The 14,790-nt window shown below is 36.1% G+C and overlaps 1 protein-coding gene across 1 annotated transcript in view; it reads right to left on the bottom strand.

Annotated features, from left to right (window-relative positions):
* The window catches only part of LOC127858495 (small integral membrane protein 29-like), a 220,403-nt gene that overhangs the window by 205,099 nt on the left and 514 nt on the right, over nt 1–14,790 (bottom strand). Inside the window, exons 2-4 of the mRNA XM_052395686.1 lie at nt 14,365–14,390; nt 12,079–12,193; nt 2,164–5,076 (exon numbers count right to left, since the gene is read on the bottom strand). Coding sequence (XP_052251646.1) covers nt 5,035–5,076; nt 12,079–12,193; nt 14,365–14,390 — 183 coding nt within the window. The 3' untranslated portion in view covers nt 2,164–5,034. The remainder of the gene's footprint in view (nt 1–2,163; nt 5,077–12,078; nt 12,194–14,364; nt 14,391–14,790) is intronic.

Raw genomic sequence — 14,790 nt, 5'->3', positions numbered from 1 at the left:
TATTATCGGGACAAATCTTCTGACCAAGTTTCATGAAGATCTGAAAATAAATGTGACCTCTAGAGTGTTAACAAGGTTTTACTATAGCCATATAAGGAAAAATGCCCAGCCCCCTGGTGGCCATGTTTTTCAACCAAACCGCATCATTTTCGAACTCGTCCAAGATATTATCGGGATGAATCTTCTGACCAAGTTTCATGAAGATTGGACAATAAATGTGGCCTCTAGAGTGTTAACAAGATTTTACTATAGCCATATAAGGAAAATGCCCCGCCCCTTGGCAGCCATGTTTTTTAAGCAAAGGTTACGATTATCAAACTCATCCGAGATACCATTTGGACAAATATTCTGACCAAGTTTCATGAAGATCTGAAAATAAATGTGGCCTCTAGAGTGTTAACAAGGTTTTACTATAGCCATATAAGGAAAAATGCCCCATCCCCCTCCCCCGGGCGGCCATGTTTTTCAACCAACCGGCATCATTTTCGAACTCGTCCAAGATATTATTGGAATAAATCTTCTGACCAAGTTTTATGAAGATCAAACAATAAATGTGGCCTCTTGAGTGTTCACAAGATTTTACTATAGCCATATATAGCCATATAAGGAAAAATGCCCCGCCCCATGGCAGCCATGTTTTTCAAGCAAACGTAACCATTTTCGAAATCATCCAAAATATCATTGAGCCCAGTCTTCTGACCAAATTTCATGAAGATCTGACAATAAATGTAGCCTCTGGAGTGTTCACAAGGCAAATGTTGACGGCGCACGACACACGGCGGACAAAAGGCGATCAGAAAAGCTCACAATGAGCACGTTGTGCTCAGGTGAGCTAAAAAAATGGCTAGTTTTGATTCATATCATTATGTAAACAATAGTTTACAAATAAAAATACAAAAAATAGTAAGAATACATATAATGTGTATACGGAAATGTTAATAAGGAATGTAAAAATATAATTTGCATTTAAAAACACTTAACATTTTTCTCCTATCAATCAAACGTATTTACCAATTCATTAATGTTACTTGGCGTGAAAGCTTTTTGTAGATAACAAGACACATTTCATGCAAATCAACACTAAACCATAACACCACTGACATATGTATAGTCACAAAAAACGAAATAAACCACTTCCAATACAAAATGCATACCATTTCACCTCAGATCTGTATTACAATTGTTGAATTGATTCAGTTTTAATGTGCGTTTGGTTAGGCCTAAACAAGTTTGATTTTGGCTTTCAGTTGGTATCAAAGATGTTACATAGGGATTGAGTAAGGCTAGCTTTTAAAGGGAAACCAAGCAGAGAAAAAACTCACTTACTCTTATACATTTCCATTTTAGTATAATCCTGTTAACCAAAAATAATTCCTTTTGAACAAAAACAAAACTGTAAAATTCAAACATCAGAGACAATTATCATCACTTAAAAGGGTCTGGTAGTTTTTGCTTTAAAACATACTTGAGAAATAAAATATCTGCAAATTTTATATAAGTGCACATAAATACCACTTATTCTATCTTTTATCTAAAATAAATACACACATAAACTTTGCAGTACCTTTTGTGACATTTTTTGGACATTCAGCAACATATTATTTATACTGTATTTCTGCCCAGAATGAGCAATTACGCAAAGACAAAAATGATTTGTTGTCATGAATAAATATGCATAATATTGTCAAGTGATAAAACATGATTTTTATTGATTTTAAATTAATTAACAATCCTTCTCTTAAGAAACTTATATGCAGTCCATTCTGAATTCAAGACAAGATATAGTATTGCACATATTTTAATAAAATATGTAAATCATGTTTATAAAAACAAAAAATAAAACAAATTTATTTAGGAAGTTACAGCATTGGAAAGCGTAATAAAAGAAAAGTTTAAATATTGCACTTCTTAAAAAGCCCCTAAGAACAATAATTTAAAAATTGCTGATCAAGGTGAATAATTTACAACAAGGGACAAAATTGTCACAAAACCAGGTTTTCATTGTGAAAAAAAATCTGATAAAGGGAGAAAACTCAAACTGAACTTTTGAAATGAACAAACAAAATTAACCCCCTTTGTAAGTTTGTTTTAAAAAAAAATCTATTTTTAGTCGTGGCAAACTTGACATTGGAGATATTGACGTGATTCTTTCGTGCGACACACCGTCCCATGATGGTGAACAAATGTGCCAAATGATTTTAAAATCTCACAATGAATGACATAGTTATGGCCAGGACAAGCTCATTTATGGCCATTTTTGACCTTTGAACTCAAAGTGTGACCTTGACCTTGGAGATATCGATGTAATTATTTCGCGCGACACACCGTCCCATGATGGTGAACAAATGTGCCAAATGATTTTAAAATCTCACAATGAATGACATAGTTATGGCCAGGACAAGCTCATTTATGGCCATTTTTGACCTTTGAACTCAAAGTGTGACCTTGACCTTGGAGATATCGACGTAATTATTTCGCGCGACACACCGTCCAATGATGGTGAACAAAATGTGCCAAATGATTTTAAAATCTGACAATGAACGACATAGTTATGGCCCGGACAAGCTTGTTCCGCCCGCCCGCCAGCCCGCCAGCCAGCCCGCCAGCCAGCCAGCCCGCCCGCATTCGCCAATCTAATAACCAGTTTTTTCCTTCGGAAAACCTGGTTAATTAAAATGATGCAATAAGCAATAATAAGAACAATGAAAAATGAACCATCAAAGATCTTAAATTACAAACTTTTTAAATGCAATAGTATATATGACCAATGTATTAATAAAACAGATAGCAAAACAATACAACTTTGACACTGTCATGCCTAATACTGTTACAATACCACATAGTAAAACAAACTCATGGACTGGTGTCTCAAATGGATATTTATGTACAGACGTACAGAAATTATTTAAAAACAATCTCAATGTGTCATTAAAAATGACACTATTCCTTTAAACTAAAGTAAAAATAAAATAGAATAGAATGAAGCTGCATTTGAATAAAAAAAAAAAATAATACAAATAACAAACAAAAAGTGTACATGTGCAGAACCATCTGAGATTTTTAATTTATCACAGTTAAGAAAAGAAAACAAATAATGTACTGGTATAATGAAAGAGACATAGCATTTCACAATAATAATAATAAATGAAAAATAAAATGTAAATAACTAGAAATGAGTCACAGACACAAATTCCCCCAAAACGTATGTTTGGACAAATCCACAATAACATCTTGGACTAAATGCAAAGGGCTAAAATTACCTCGGAACAGGTCCCTGCCAAAATTGCTTTCTTTGTTATCATTGACACATTACTATAATTCGAAAATCATCCAAGCAATTAAACAGGAGTTGAAAACATAAAATATATGGACTATATATTCTACAGAAGAAAAACAGACACAAATTTTTAAAATTATTCTGCAAATACTCTTAACAGCCAAAATGTGTTCTTTAACATCATAAGCACATTGAGGTCATTCAACTGTTTAAGTTTGAGAGAGATCCATCAAGTAGTAATGTAGCAATTAAATCATTAACATTTTTCAACAATATATTCTTTAGTGGAACAACAGACGAAGAGCAATAATTCAACCAAAACTTGTCGCAGCGAAAATAACTTTCTTTATAATTGTCTAAGCACCAAGATTATTCAACTGTAACAGATTTAGCTTACCGGTAATTTATCAAGTAGTTACAGAGGACTTTAAAACACAAGCTTAGGGATGTACATACATGCAGACGTATGGACAAGTGCAATGCTTAATGCGTCCAACTCGAGCATAAAAATTTAAAAGAGCCTTTATAATAAATGTACATATAAGTATATAATAAAAGTTTTATGTATGGAAATAACACCCTAGTACTTATTTAGTAACAAATAATAACAACAGTTGGACCTTGTTTGCTGATTACAAGATTTTTAAATATTGTATAAGGAGTTTTCAATGCGAGACAGATGAATCACACACAATTTGATTTTCAATGTCTCATTTACAAATTAAATGGAATTCTTGGTACAAAAATGTCCATAAAGTTGAGATTAAAAACCCTTTCAGACAATAAATAAATCATAAATGCGCAAGTAAAGGCCAAGTTATATATCTGACAGAATAATAAATGAGAAATAATATTTAACAATACCAAAATATCCAATAACATTTGAAGAGTAAAAAATACAAATGAGTCTCCCTCATGGAAAACTAGACATACTGCGTGTGGGTAAAGTGTCGGCCCAGATAGAGCTCCTTAAGACCAAGACATACTGCATGTGGGTAAAGTGTCGGCCCAGATAGAGCCCCTTAAGACCAAGACATACTGCATGTGGGTAAAGTGTCGGCCCAGATAGAGCCCCTTAAGACCAAGACATACTGCGTGTGGGTAAAGTGTCGGCCCAGATAGAGCCCCTTAAGACCAAGACATACTGCATGTATGTAAAGTGTCGGCCCAGATAGAGCTCCTTAAGACCAAGACATACTGCATGTGGGTAAAGGGTCGGCCCAGATAGAGCCCCTTAAGACCAAGACATACTGCATGTGGGTAAAGTGTCGGCCCAGATAGAGCCCCTTAAGACCAAGACATACTGCATGTATGTAAAGTGTCGGCCCAGATAGAGCTCCTTAAGACCAAGACATACTGCATGTGGGTAAAGGGTCGGCCCAGATAGAGCTCCTTAAGACCAAGACATACTGCATGTGCGTAAAGTGTCGGCCCAGATAGAGCCCCTTAAGACCACACAAGAATATCAGAAAGAGAATTTACACCTAAACTGGATTTTTGCTAAGAGGTGACTTTCTTTATACAAAATTATACCATTAAAGCAAAAAGGTTGTCACTGATAAGCCAGTGCAGACTGCCCAGGTTAATCTGGGACGACACTTCAATCTCATGCACTGTTTTTCCATAGCAATTTTAACCATTGAAATACCCAGAAACGGTCATTTGACTATCTTTTCCTCTGAGCTGTAATTTCAAATCCTATTTCTAATGTGCTGCACTGCTACATAGCATAGATCTTGTCTTGTATTCATCCAGGACTAAGTATTAAACTGCAGCTGAGGAACTGTTGAACCGGTGGCCTGCAAGAAAAACATAACACATGAACAATAGAAAGAAGGTATGATCCTGATTGTACTTACTCCCACTCTTTATATTTTTACAAACAAGAGGGCCTGAAAGGCCCAAAGTCGCTCACCTGAGATAACAAGATATTATTGGGCATACATGCCAGAATTTCTCAGGTCCAAATCAGGACTTTCTATAAAAAATTGTCGGGACATTTGACCAAAAAGCGGGACACCTGAAACGATCAATCATTCCACATTTTGTTAAGTCAATAGTCAGTATATTACTTACAAAAACTCTAAATTTCTGCCCAATATTGACGATAAATGTGTGTTCAGAATTTCGTGAACACAGAGTCGTTCTTCATTTTCCGGAAGTAAACACACTGCATAAACTGAAATGAGGGGTATACCTGTGTGCCTTGATTTGACATCCAATTGGTACAAGGATATTCCCCATTCTATACATAGATGGTGACGTCACTACGTTATTGTAAGACCGGTGTGTACACAATGGGATATCCCCTTGAACATATGTTAATCGTGTGACACGATGTGAGCGCATCGAGTACTGTTCTTATTCAATCAATTGTAAATAAACTCTGAATTTAGATTGATGCAATATGTACAAACTATTTTCTGAACATAAGTCAAAAACTAAAGGTAATTTGTGAGAAACATCAATGTGAATTGGTCAGCGTTCAATGTGGTTGATGTACAAAATCGGTGTTTTGAAAGGATTTATAACCTTATGTTGTATAACACACAGGATAATTAGAGCTGCAACGATTCACCAACAGCCTGATTCGATTCGATTTCGATTTCAGACAGTCCGATACCGATTGTTTTGATTCGATTCATATTTCAACCTAGCTTTATCATTTATTCACTCTTCTGCTTCAAAATAAACATTTCTGTTCAAATGTGTTTAATAACTAGATATCTTGGGCATTTGTGTGTTTGTTAGATATAGTTTGGTTGGTTCAACAGTGTTTTAAAAACTGTTGAAAGTGGTTCAATTAACATTTGTAAGAAATATTTAGCAAGAAACAGCCAATTTTCTGACAAACTATGTCAATATTTAAAAAAACACATAAAAGAGAATATCAAATTAGGAATTCAATATTAATATCAATAAACTTCAGACTAGAAGATTGTTTTGACTACACAATAATATAATAAACAAGACTATTGTCAAGCAATATAAGTCCCCTACCGGCTCCACCATTGTCAGAAATTCTAGAATTTTTTTTTATATATTTGTTGCCATAGCAACCAAATTTTTTTATTAACAACAAAATGAAATGACGTGCATAATGTCCATATTGCCATCTATCCATGTTTCAAGTTACATGAAAAAATATTAAGAACTTTAAAAGTTATCGCAGGATCCAGACAACCACCATTTTCAGCAGCATGTCTAGTCTATTTGTTGCCATAGCAACCATAATTTTTTACGTCGGAACGAAATGAAATGACGTGCATAATGTCCATATTGCCATCTATCTATGTTTCAAGTTTCATGAAAAAATATTAAGAACTTTAAAAGTTATCGCAGAATCCAGAAAAACCACCATTTTCAGCAGTATTTCTAGTCTATTTAGTGCCATAGAAACCATAATTTTTGACGTAGGAACAAAATGAAATGAGGTGCATAATGTCCATATTGCCATCTATCCATGTTCCATAGTTTTATGAAAAAATATTAAGAACTTTTTAAGTTATCGCAGGATCCAGAAAAGTGTGACTGAAGGACGGAGACAAAACCATAAGTCCCCTCTGGTGAAACCGGTAGGGGACTAATAAATACATAATAATAAGGCTGGCAACTTGAGTAGTTGCACTGGTGCTACCTTCTGCTTAATCAACGTTATGTTTGCGTTTGACATGTTGAATTAGATTAGTGGTTGAGCCAGACTTAGGGTACGACACGTCCATGAAGCACAGTTTATACGTAGCTTTATCGGGAGGGCTACCAGCCCGAAACCCAAAATACTGCCACACTTTAGATTTTAGCTTCTTAGGCTCATCAGATAATTTCAATTTGTCGGCCACAACTTGTTCAGCCATTTTGACGCTTTTTCCAAAAGTAGTCCGTAACGCACTTCATTGGATGACTAAAGTAATAAGTAACCAATCGCGCGCGTTGTAATTACGGGTAAAGATAAACCTATACCTTCCCGTATCAAATAGTCAGAGTACAGCGCGCTTTACCTCTCTATGTTTATTTGTTAAAGATTCGAATTGAATTTGGTAGGGTTGGTATCGTAATCTAATCGACGCATTTAAAACTGATTTTCGATGCATTGGATCGAATCGTTGCAGCTCTAAGGATTATAGTAACGTTTGACTTGATTGGGCCATAAAATACAAACCCAGGTGGTACTAATTTCTGTACGATACATCTTTCGATAGCAATTAGCAACCCCTATCATAAAAACACCATGGTGTGAATGCTGATTAAATCAATAAGTTGCCGATAAATCAATGATAAGGTGTCAAAAACAACACTGGTGCACTCGAGTAGTAGAAGTGGGTTGTTAATTGGGGGCAATAAAGGGATTAGCGATGGTAAATTTTAGCCAGAAAGAGCTCGAAAAGCAAATTTTATTGGGAAATTATAGACCTTACATTGTTTTTAATGAATGTCGGGACAAATCGTCTCATATCGGGATGCCGGGACAAAGAGCCACAAAGCTGGACTGTCCGCCGAGATCGGGACGTCTGGAATGTATGTTATTGGGACAAACCTTCTGACCAAGTTTCACGAAGATAGGAAAATAAATGTGGCCTCTATAGTGTTAACAAGGTTTTGCTATAGCAATATAAGGAAAAATGCCCGCCCCCTGGCAGCCATGTTTTTCAACCAACCAGCATCATTTTTGAACTCATCCAAGATATTATCGGGATGAATCTTCTGATTAAGTTTCATGAAGATCGGACAGTAAATGTGGCCTCTAGAGTGTTAACAAGATTTTACTATAGCCATATTAGGAAAAATGCCCCACCCCTTGGAAGCCATTTTTTTCAAGCAAGCATAATTATTTTCCAACTCCTTCAAGATATCATTGAGACCAATCTTCTGACCAAATTTCATGAAGATTGGACAATAAATGTGGCCTCTAGAGTGTTAACAAGGTTTTACTATAGCCATATATAGCCATGTAAGGAAAAATGCCCCGCCCCTGGTGGCCATGTTTTGAAAGCAACCAAAACCATTTTCGAACTCATCCAAGATATCACTGGGACAAATCTTCTGACCAAGTTTCATGATGATCGGAAAATAAATGTGACCTCTATAGAGTGTTAACAAGGTTTTACTATAGCCATATAAGGAAAAAAGCCCCGCCCCCGTGGTGGCCATGTTGTTTAACCAACCGGCATCATTTTAAAACTCGTCCAAGATATTATTGGGATAAATCTTCTGACCGAGTTTCATGAAGATCGGACTATAAATGTGGCCTCTAGAGTGTTAACAAGGTTTTACAATAGCCATATAAGGAAAAAAGAACCGCCCCTTGGCAGCCATGTTTTTCAAACAAATGTAACCTTTTCAAACTCATCCAAGATATCATTGAGACCAATCTTCTAACCAAATTTCATGAAGATTGGACATTAAATGCGGCCTCTATAGTGTTAACAAGGCAAATGTTGAAGCCGCACGACAGACAAAAGGCGATCACAAAAGCTCACCATGAGCACATTGTGCTCAGGTGAGCTAAAAACTTAGCTATTCAACAAACGGTATTTGTGGTTCTTCAAAATGTGATTGTTTTTTAATACCCAATTGTTCACATTTAGGACAACAACTATAGCCTTATAAAGCCATACAATGAAAAATGCACCACCCCTTGGCGGCCATGTTTTTCAAGCAAACGTAACCATTTTCGAACTCATCCAAGATATCATTAAGACAAATTTTCTGACTATATTTCATCAAGATTGGACAATAAATGTGGCCTCTAGAGTGTTAACAAGGTTTTACTATAGCCATATAAGGAAAAATTCCCCACCCCCTGGCGTCCATGTTTTTCAACCAACCGGCATCATTTTCGATCTCTTCCAAGATATTATTGGGATGAATCTTCTGACCAAGTTTCATGAAGATTGAACAATAAATGTGGCCTCTAGAGTGTTAACAAGATTTTACTATCGCCATATATAGCCATTTAAGGAAAAATGCCCCGCCCCTTGGCAGTCATGTTTTTCAAGCTAAGGTTACCATTTTTGAACTCATCCAAGATATCAGTGGGACAAATCTTCTGAGCAAGTTTCATAAAGATCAGAAAATAAATGTGGCCGCTAGAGTGTTAACAAGGTTTTACTATAGCCATATGAGAAAAAATGCCCGGCCCCCTGGTGGCCATGTTTTTTAACCAACCAGCATCATTTTTGAAATCGTCTAAGATATTATTGGGATGAATCTTCTGACCGAGTTTCATGAAGATTGGACAATAAATGTGGCCTCTAGAGTGTTAACAAGATTCTACTATAGCCATATAAGGAAAAATGCCCCGCCCCCTGGCGGCCATGTTTTTAAACCAACCAGCATCATTTTCAAACTCGTCCAAGATATTATTAGGATGAATCTTCTGACCAAGTTTCATGAAGATTGGACAATAAATGTGGCCTCTAGAGTGTTAACAAGATTTTACTATAGCCATATATAGCCATATAAGGAAAAATGCCCGGCCCCTTGGCGGCCATGTTTTTCAAGCAAACGTAACCATTTTTCGAACTCATCCAAGATATCATTAAGACAAATCTTCTGACTATATTTCATCAAGATTGGACAATAAATGTGGCCTCTAGAGTGTTAACAAGGTCTTACTATAGCCATATAAGGAAAACTGCCCCACCCCCTGGCGGCCATGTTTTTCAACCAACCGACATCATTTTTAAACTCGTCCAAGATATCATTATGATGAATCTTCTGACCAAGTTTCATGAGGATTGGACAATAAATGTGGCCTCTAGAGTGTTAACAAGATTTTGCTATAGCCATATATTGCCATATTAGGAAAAATGCCCCGCCCCTTGGCAGTCATGTTTTTCAAGCAAACGTAACCATTTTCGAACTCATCCAAGATATCATTGAAACCAATCTTCTGACCAAATTTCATCAAGATTGGACAATAAATGTGGCCTCTAGAGAGTGAACAAGGCAAATGTTGACTTCGCACAACGCACGACGGACAACGGATGACGGACAAAAGGCGATCACAAAAGCTCATCATGAGCACGTTGTGCTCAGGTCAGCTAAAAAAGGCAAGGACCGTCTTGAAGTTTATAAACTGCATATCAACCATTTTTTGTGGTTTTTGGTACAGGAACCATTCCCCATATCTAAATAGTGTATTTTTCCACAACTTTTGTAAAAACCAAGACACACAGCAACGCCATGAAACCATCTTTCAATGTTTTCATCATATATTTATTTAAACAATTAGTCAATTATGCATTCCCAAGCTAGATCTGTCTGTCATCTACCTTCACACAAAATAACAGCACAATACCAAATCCAAAAGTAATTGAGTGAGAACACTTTTTTTAGCAACAGTAAAGTTAATGAAACTAGCCAAAAATACAATACCAGGCTTGGTATGCATGTCAGATACAAATTCACGAAATTTATGCATAATAACTCCATCCAAACTCAAGTTTTTAAGCAGAACAGTTTTTATTTTTTTAGTCATCATTGCGTTTACCTTTATTTAACTGGCCCCAAATGCAATCTCAAGGTAGGTCTGCATGTGAGTTAAATCATCGTTGGATAACTTTTCTTATATTATATATATAAGGACTAAACAATTTTCTTCAAATACCTGTGCAGAAGTCTGAGACAATAATTACATTTGTTTAATGTAGAGATACTCTTTATATTGCATTGATGATTTGATACGGTTTGCAATTTGTATAGTGTAAATAGTTTCAACTAATAATAGCATGTGCTAGTAAAATACCATTTGTATAGTCCATATTACTTTTACATATGTTTCGCCTAAAGCTGTATGGTGAAACCATCGTCTATTACCCGTATACATAGTTATTTATCCAATAACGCGAATGTAATGGTCATTTGCCTTATGGCATTTGTCTGCCTGGTTTTATAACCTAAATCCAATTATAACAAGAAACCGTCGGAGACGGGTGATGCTCCCCAAAGTTTTTTTTGTCACAATATTGCACTATATATTCAGATAAAAGGAAATGTCTTTAGGGCACAGTAGTTGGGGGGACAAGCATTTTTTTATAGAAAAATTCAAAGGGTCATAACTCTGTGAAAAATCATCCGACCAGAACCCGCTGATAATATGCACATCTCCTCTTGTTAGTGAAGCTTCCCATACAGTTTCATTTAATTCCGGTCATTTGTTGCTGAGAAATAGCCCGGACAAGAATTGCACTATATGTACAGTTAATGGAAAATTTCAAAGGGCCATAACTCTGTGAAATATCATCCGGCCAGAACCCGCTGATAATATGCACATCTCCTCTTGGTAGTGAAGCCTCCCATAAAGTTTCATTGAATTCCGGTCATTAGTTGCTGAGAAAAAGCCCGGACAAAAATTGTGCACGGACGGACACACGGACGGACAGACGAAGCGGCGACTATATGCTCCCCCCAAAATAAAATTTGGGGGAGCATAAAAATGCATGATAGAGGTTTCATCAGATAAAAGCAACAGGGCAGAAATCTGGTAAAATAGGATTGTCATTGAACGATGGGCAGAACCTTCGTCCTTGTATGTCTGAAAATGTAGAGTTACCCTTATAACTTATTCTGGCTAAAAACAGTGATGTTCAAAAAATAAAGAGAGAAATTACAGTGTTTTTTCTCTGTAATTTCGTACACTAACCCTTTTTTCAAATACATTGTCTACAAAAAACAACATAAATTGGAAGCGAAAAAGGAGGAAAAAAGGGATTGCAAGACATAGTCTTCAACAAGCATATATCTTTTGTAATAGTAAAAAGAAATCCTTAATTATACAGCTGACAATCTTCAAAACTGACCCCATCTTTGTAGTAAGTGCGGCGACCTTTGTCATCAAGCAGTTCTGACTCCCAATCTTCCTCTTGTGGATCAAAGTTGTAGAGAGGCATGAGATGGTGTCGCAGTCGCTCCATCCTGGCAATGAGAGAAATATTGAGCCTTGCTCTAGGAAAACAGGGCTTAATGCATGTGCATAAATTGTCATCCCAGATTAGCCTGTGGAGTCTGCACAGGTTTATCAGGGACGTTTTCCATTATTCTGATATTTTTATTTATCACATATCGTTGCTATAAATAGTAACAAAATGACGTCTCGAGCGGGCCGGTATTCGTATCTAGCGGGCCAATATAAATTATATCAGCCCGCCGGTCCGATTTTTCATATCAGAAAAGAATGCAATCGCGCGACTAGAGCTTCTGAACAAAATGGCGTTCACCATGGAACACTAATTAAAAAGTTTCATATTCTTCCTACGCGTCAAAGAAAGGGAATTACAGTTGACCTTTATTTGAATATGTACCATGACCTTTTACATAGAAGCGGTGAGAATAATACGTGGCCTATTATCTGCTCATGAATGAGAATTAATATTGACAGTCTTAGTCAAAGGTGATCAATAAAATTAAGCTCCAACTCAATGAAAGAATCGAACATAATTATAATTACATGTAGCACAAGATTTGGATAATACAAATATCGATTTAAACTGAAACTCATCTGAACATTAAATTGATGCCTCTAGGCCTATTTGTGCTTTAACAAGATTCATCAAACACTGAAACAGCAAAATTTATAGTAAAAGACACACATACCTCGATGATAAGTATTACTTAATTATAACAAGGGTGCAGACCGCTTATCTATTTTCTTTTTAAAGGTGAAGGGACTCTCAATTTAAATCACAAAGGAGAGAGAGGTGGAGTGAAGAGGGGTGTATAGTGTGGGTGTGTGGACATTTATTACATTATCTTCCAAAAATGCGAAAAAAAAAAAAATTGTGGGGGGGGGGATTCTTAGGTGCGATGGTTGGACGGTATTTCAAAAATAAAATAATAAAAATAAACATTTGTGTTTTTTAACCGTTTCAAAAAAAAATTTGGGGGTGGGGTGGGGGGGGCATAGTGTGAGGGTGTGGTGGTCATTTGTGAGATGATCTTAAAAAAAAAAATAAAAAAAATAGGGGGGGGGGGGGGGGATGATGGGGGGGGGAGGGGGGAGGGCACAGGGGGTGGTTTGGGTGGAGTCTATTGTGGTATGTCAAGTAAGAGTAGTTTTGTCAAAGTATCAATCAAATCTAATCATAAATAAAGAAGTTATGGCAATTTTAGCAAAATTTAATAATTTTACCTTGACAGTCAAGGTCATTCAAAGGTCAAGGTAAAATTCAACTTGCCAGGTACAGTAACCTCATGATAGCATGAAAGTATTTGAAGTTTGAAAGCAATAGCCTTGATACTTTAGAAGTAAAGTGGATCAAAACACAAAATTTAACCATATATTCAAAGTTACTAAGTCAAAAAAGGGCCATAATTCCATAGAAATGACAACCAGAGTTATGCAACTTGTCCTTTTACTGTCCCCTTATGATAGTTTGCGAGTGTTCCAAGTATGAAAGCAATATTTATGATACTTTAGGGGTAAAGTGGACCAAAACACAAAACTTTACCAAATTTTCAATTTTCTATGTATAAAGGGCCCATAATTCCCTCCAAATGCCAGTCAGAGTTACATAACTTTGCCTGCACAGTCCCCTTATGATAGTTAATAAGTGTTGCAAGTATGAAAGCAATAGCTTTGAAACTGTAGGAATAAAGTGGAATTAACACAAAACTTAACCAAATTTTCAATTTTCTAAGTATAAAAAGGGCACATAATTCTGTCAAAATGCCAGTCAGAGTTACATAACTTTGCCTGCACAGTCCCCTTATGATAGTTAGTAAGTGTTGCAAGTATGAAAGCAATAGCTTTGATACTTAAGGAATAAAATGGACCTAAACACAAAACTTAACCAAAATTTTCAATTTTCTAAGTATAAAAAGGGCACATAATTCTGTCAAAATGCACACCAGAGTTATCTAACTATACCTGCCCAGTCCCCTCATGATAGTTAGTAAGTGTACCAAGTTTGAATGCAATAGCATTCATACTTTCTGAAAAAAGTGGACCTAAACGCAAAACTTAACAGGACACCGACACCAACGCCGATGCCCAGGTGTCAGATGAGAATAGCTCATAATTTATTTTCAAAAAATAGATGAGCTAAAAAAGCTTATATCTTGAAAACAAAGCATAAACATACTGGTACCTGTTTCTTTTGAAAATCATCATGATCTGAAAAACACAAACAGTATAAAAATTATAAAGAATTTTGTATTATCTATCATTAAATGTCAATCATATTTATTTGATCATGTCATTGCAAGGGACACAGAAAAAGCACAATTTGTACTCAGAGACTAACTGAAAGCTGGGACTCCGAAACAAACTTTGGGTCATCATATAATGTAGCCATAGACGTGGACAGACCTTTTTAACTTCAAATGTATACATACAAATACATAAAAAGGTTGCCGTTGTAAAATGGATATGGTGTCCTCCTAATGACCGGGATTCTAACTGTGGAAGCATTCATATGATCTCCACCATGGACACTTAATAAGGGTCCTACCCAAGAAACGGACTCAAGAGTGTTTCAATATGCCTTAGTCTTTCGATGCAATTTAGCACAATA

The sequence above is a fragment of the Dreissena polymorpha genome, chromosome 1 (assembly GCF_020536995.1).
Source record: "Dreissena polymorpha isolate Duluth1 chromosome 1, UMN_Dpol_1.0, whole genome shotgun sequence".
NCBI lineage: Eukaryota > Metazoa > Mollusca > Bivalvia > Myida > Dreissenidae > Dreissena > Dreissena polymorpha.
The sequence above is the reverse complement of the archived record's forward strand: the minus strand, read 5'-3'. Positions and strand labels throughout refer to the sequence as shown.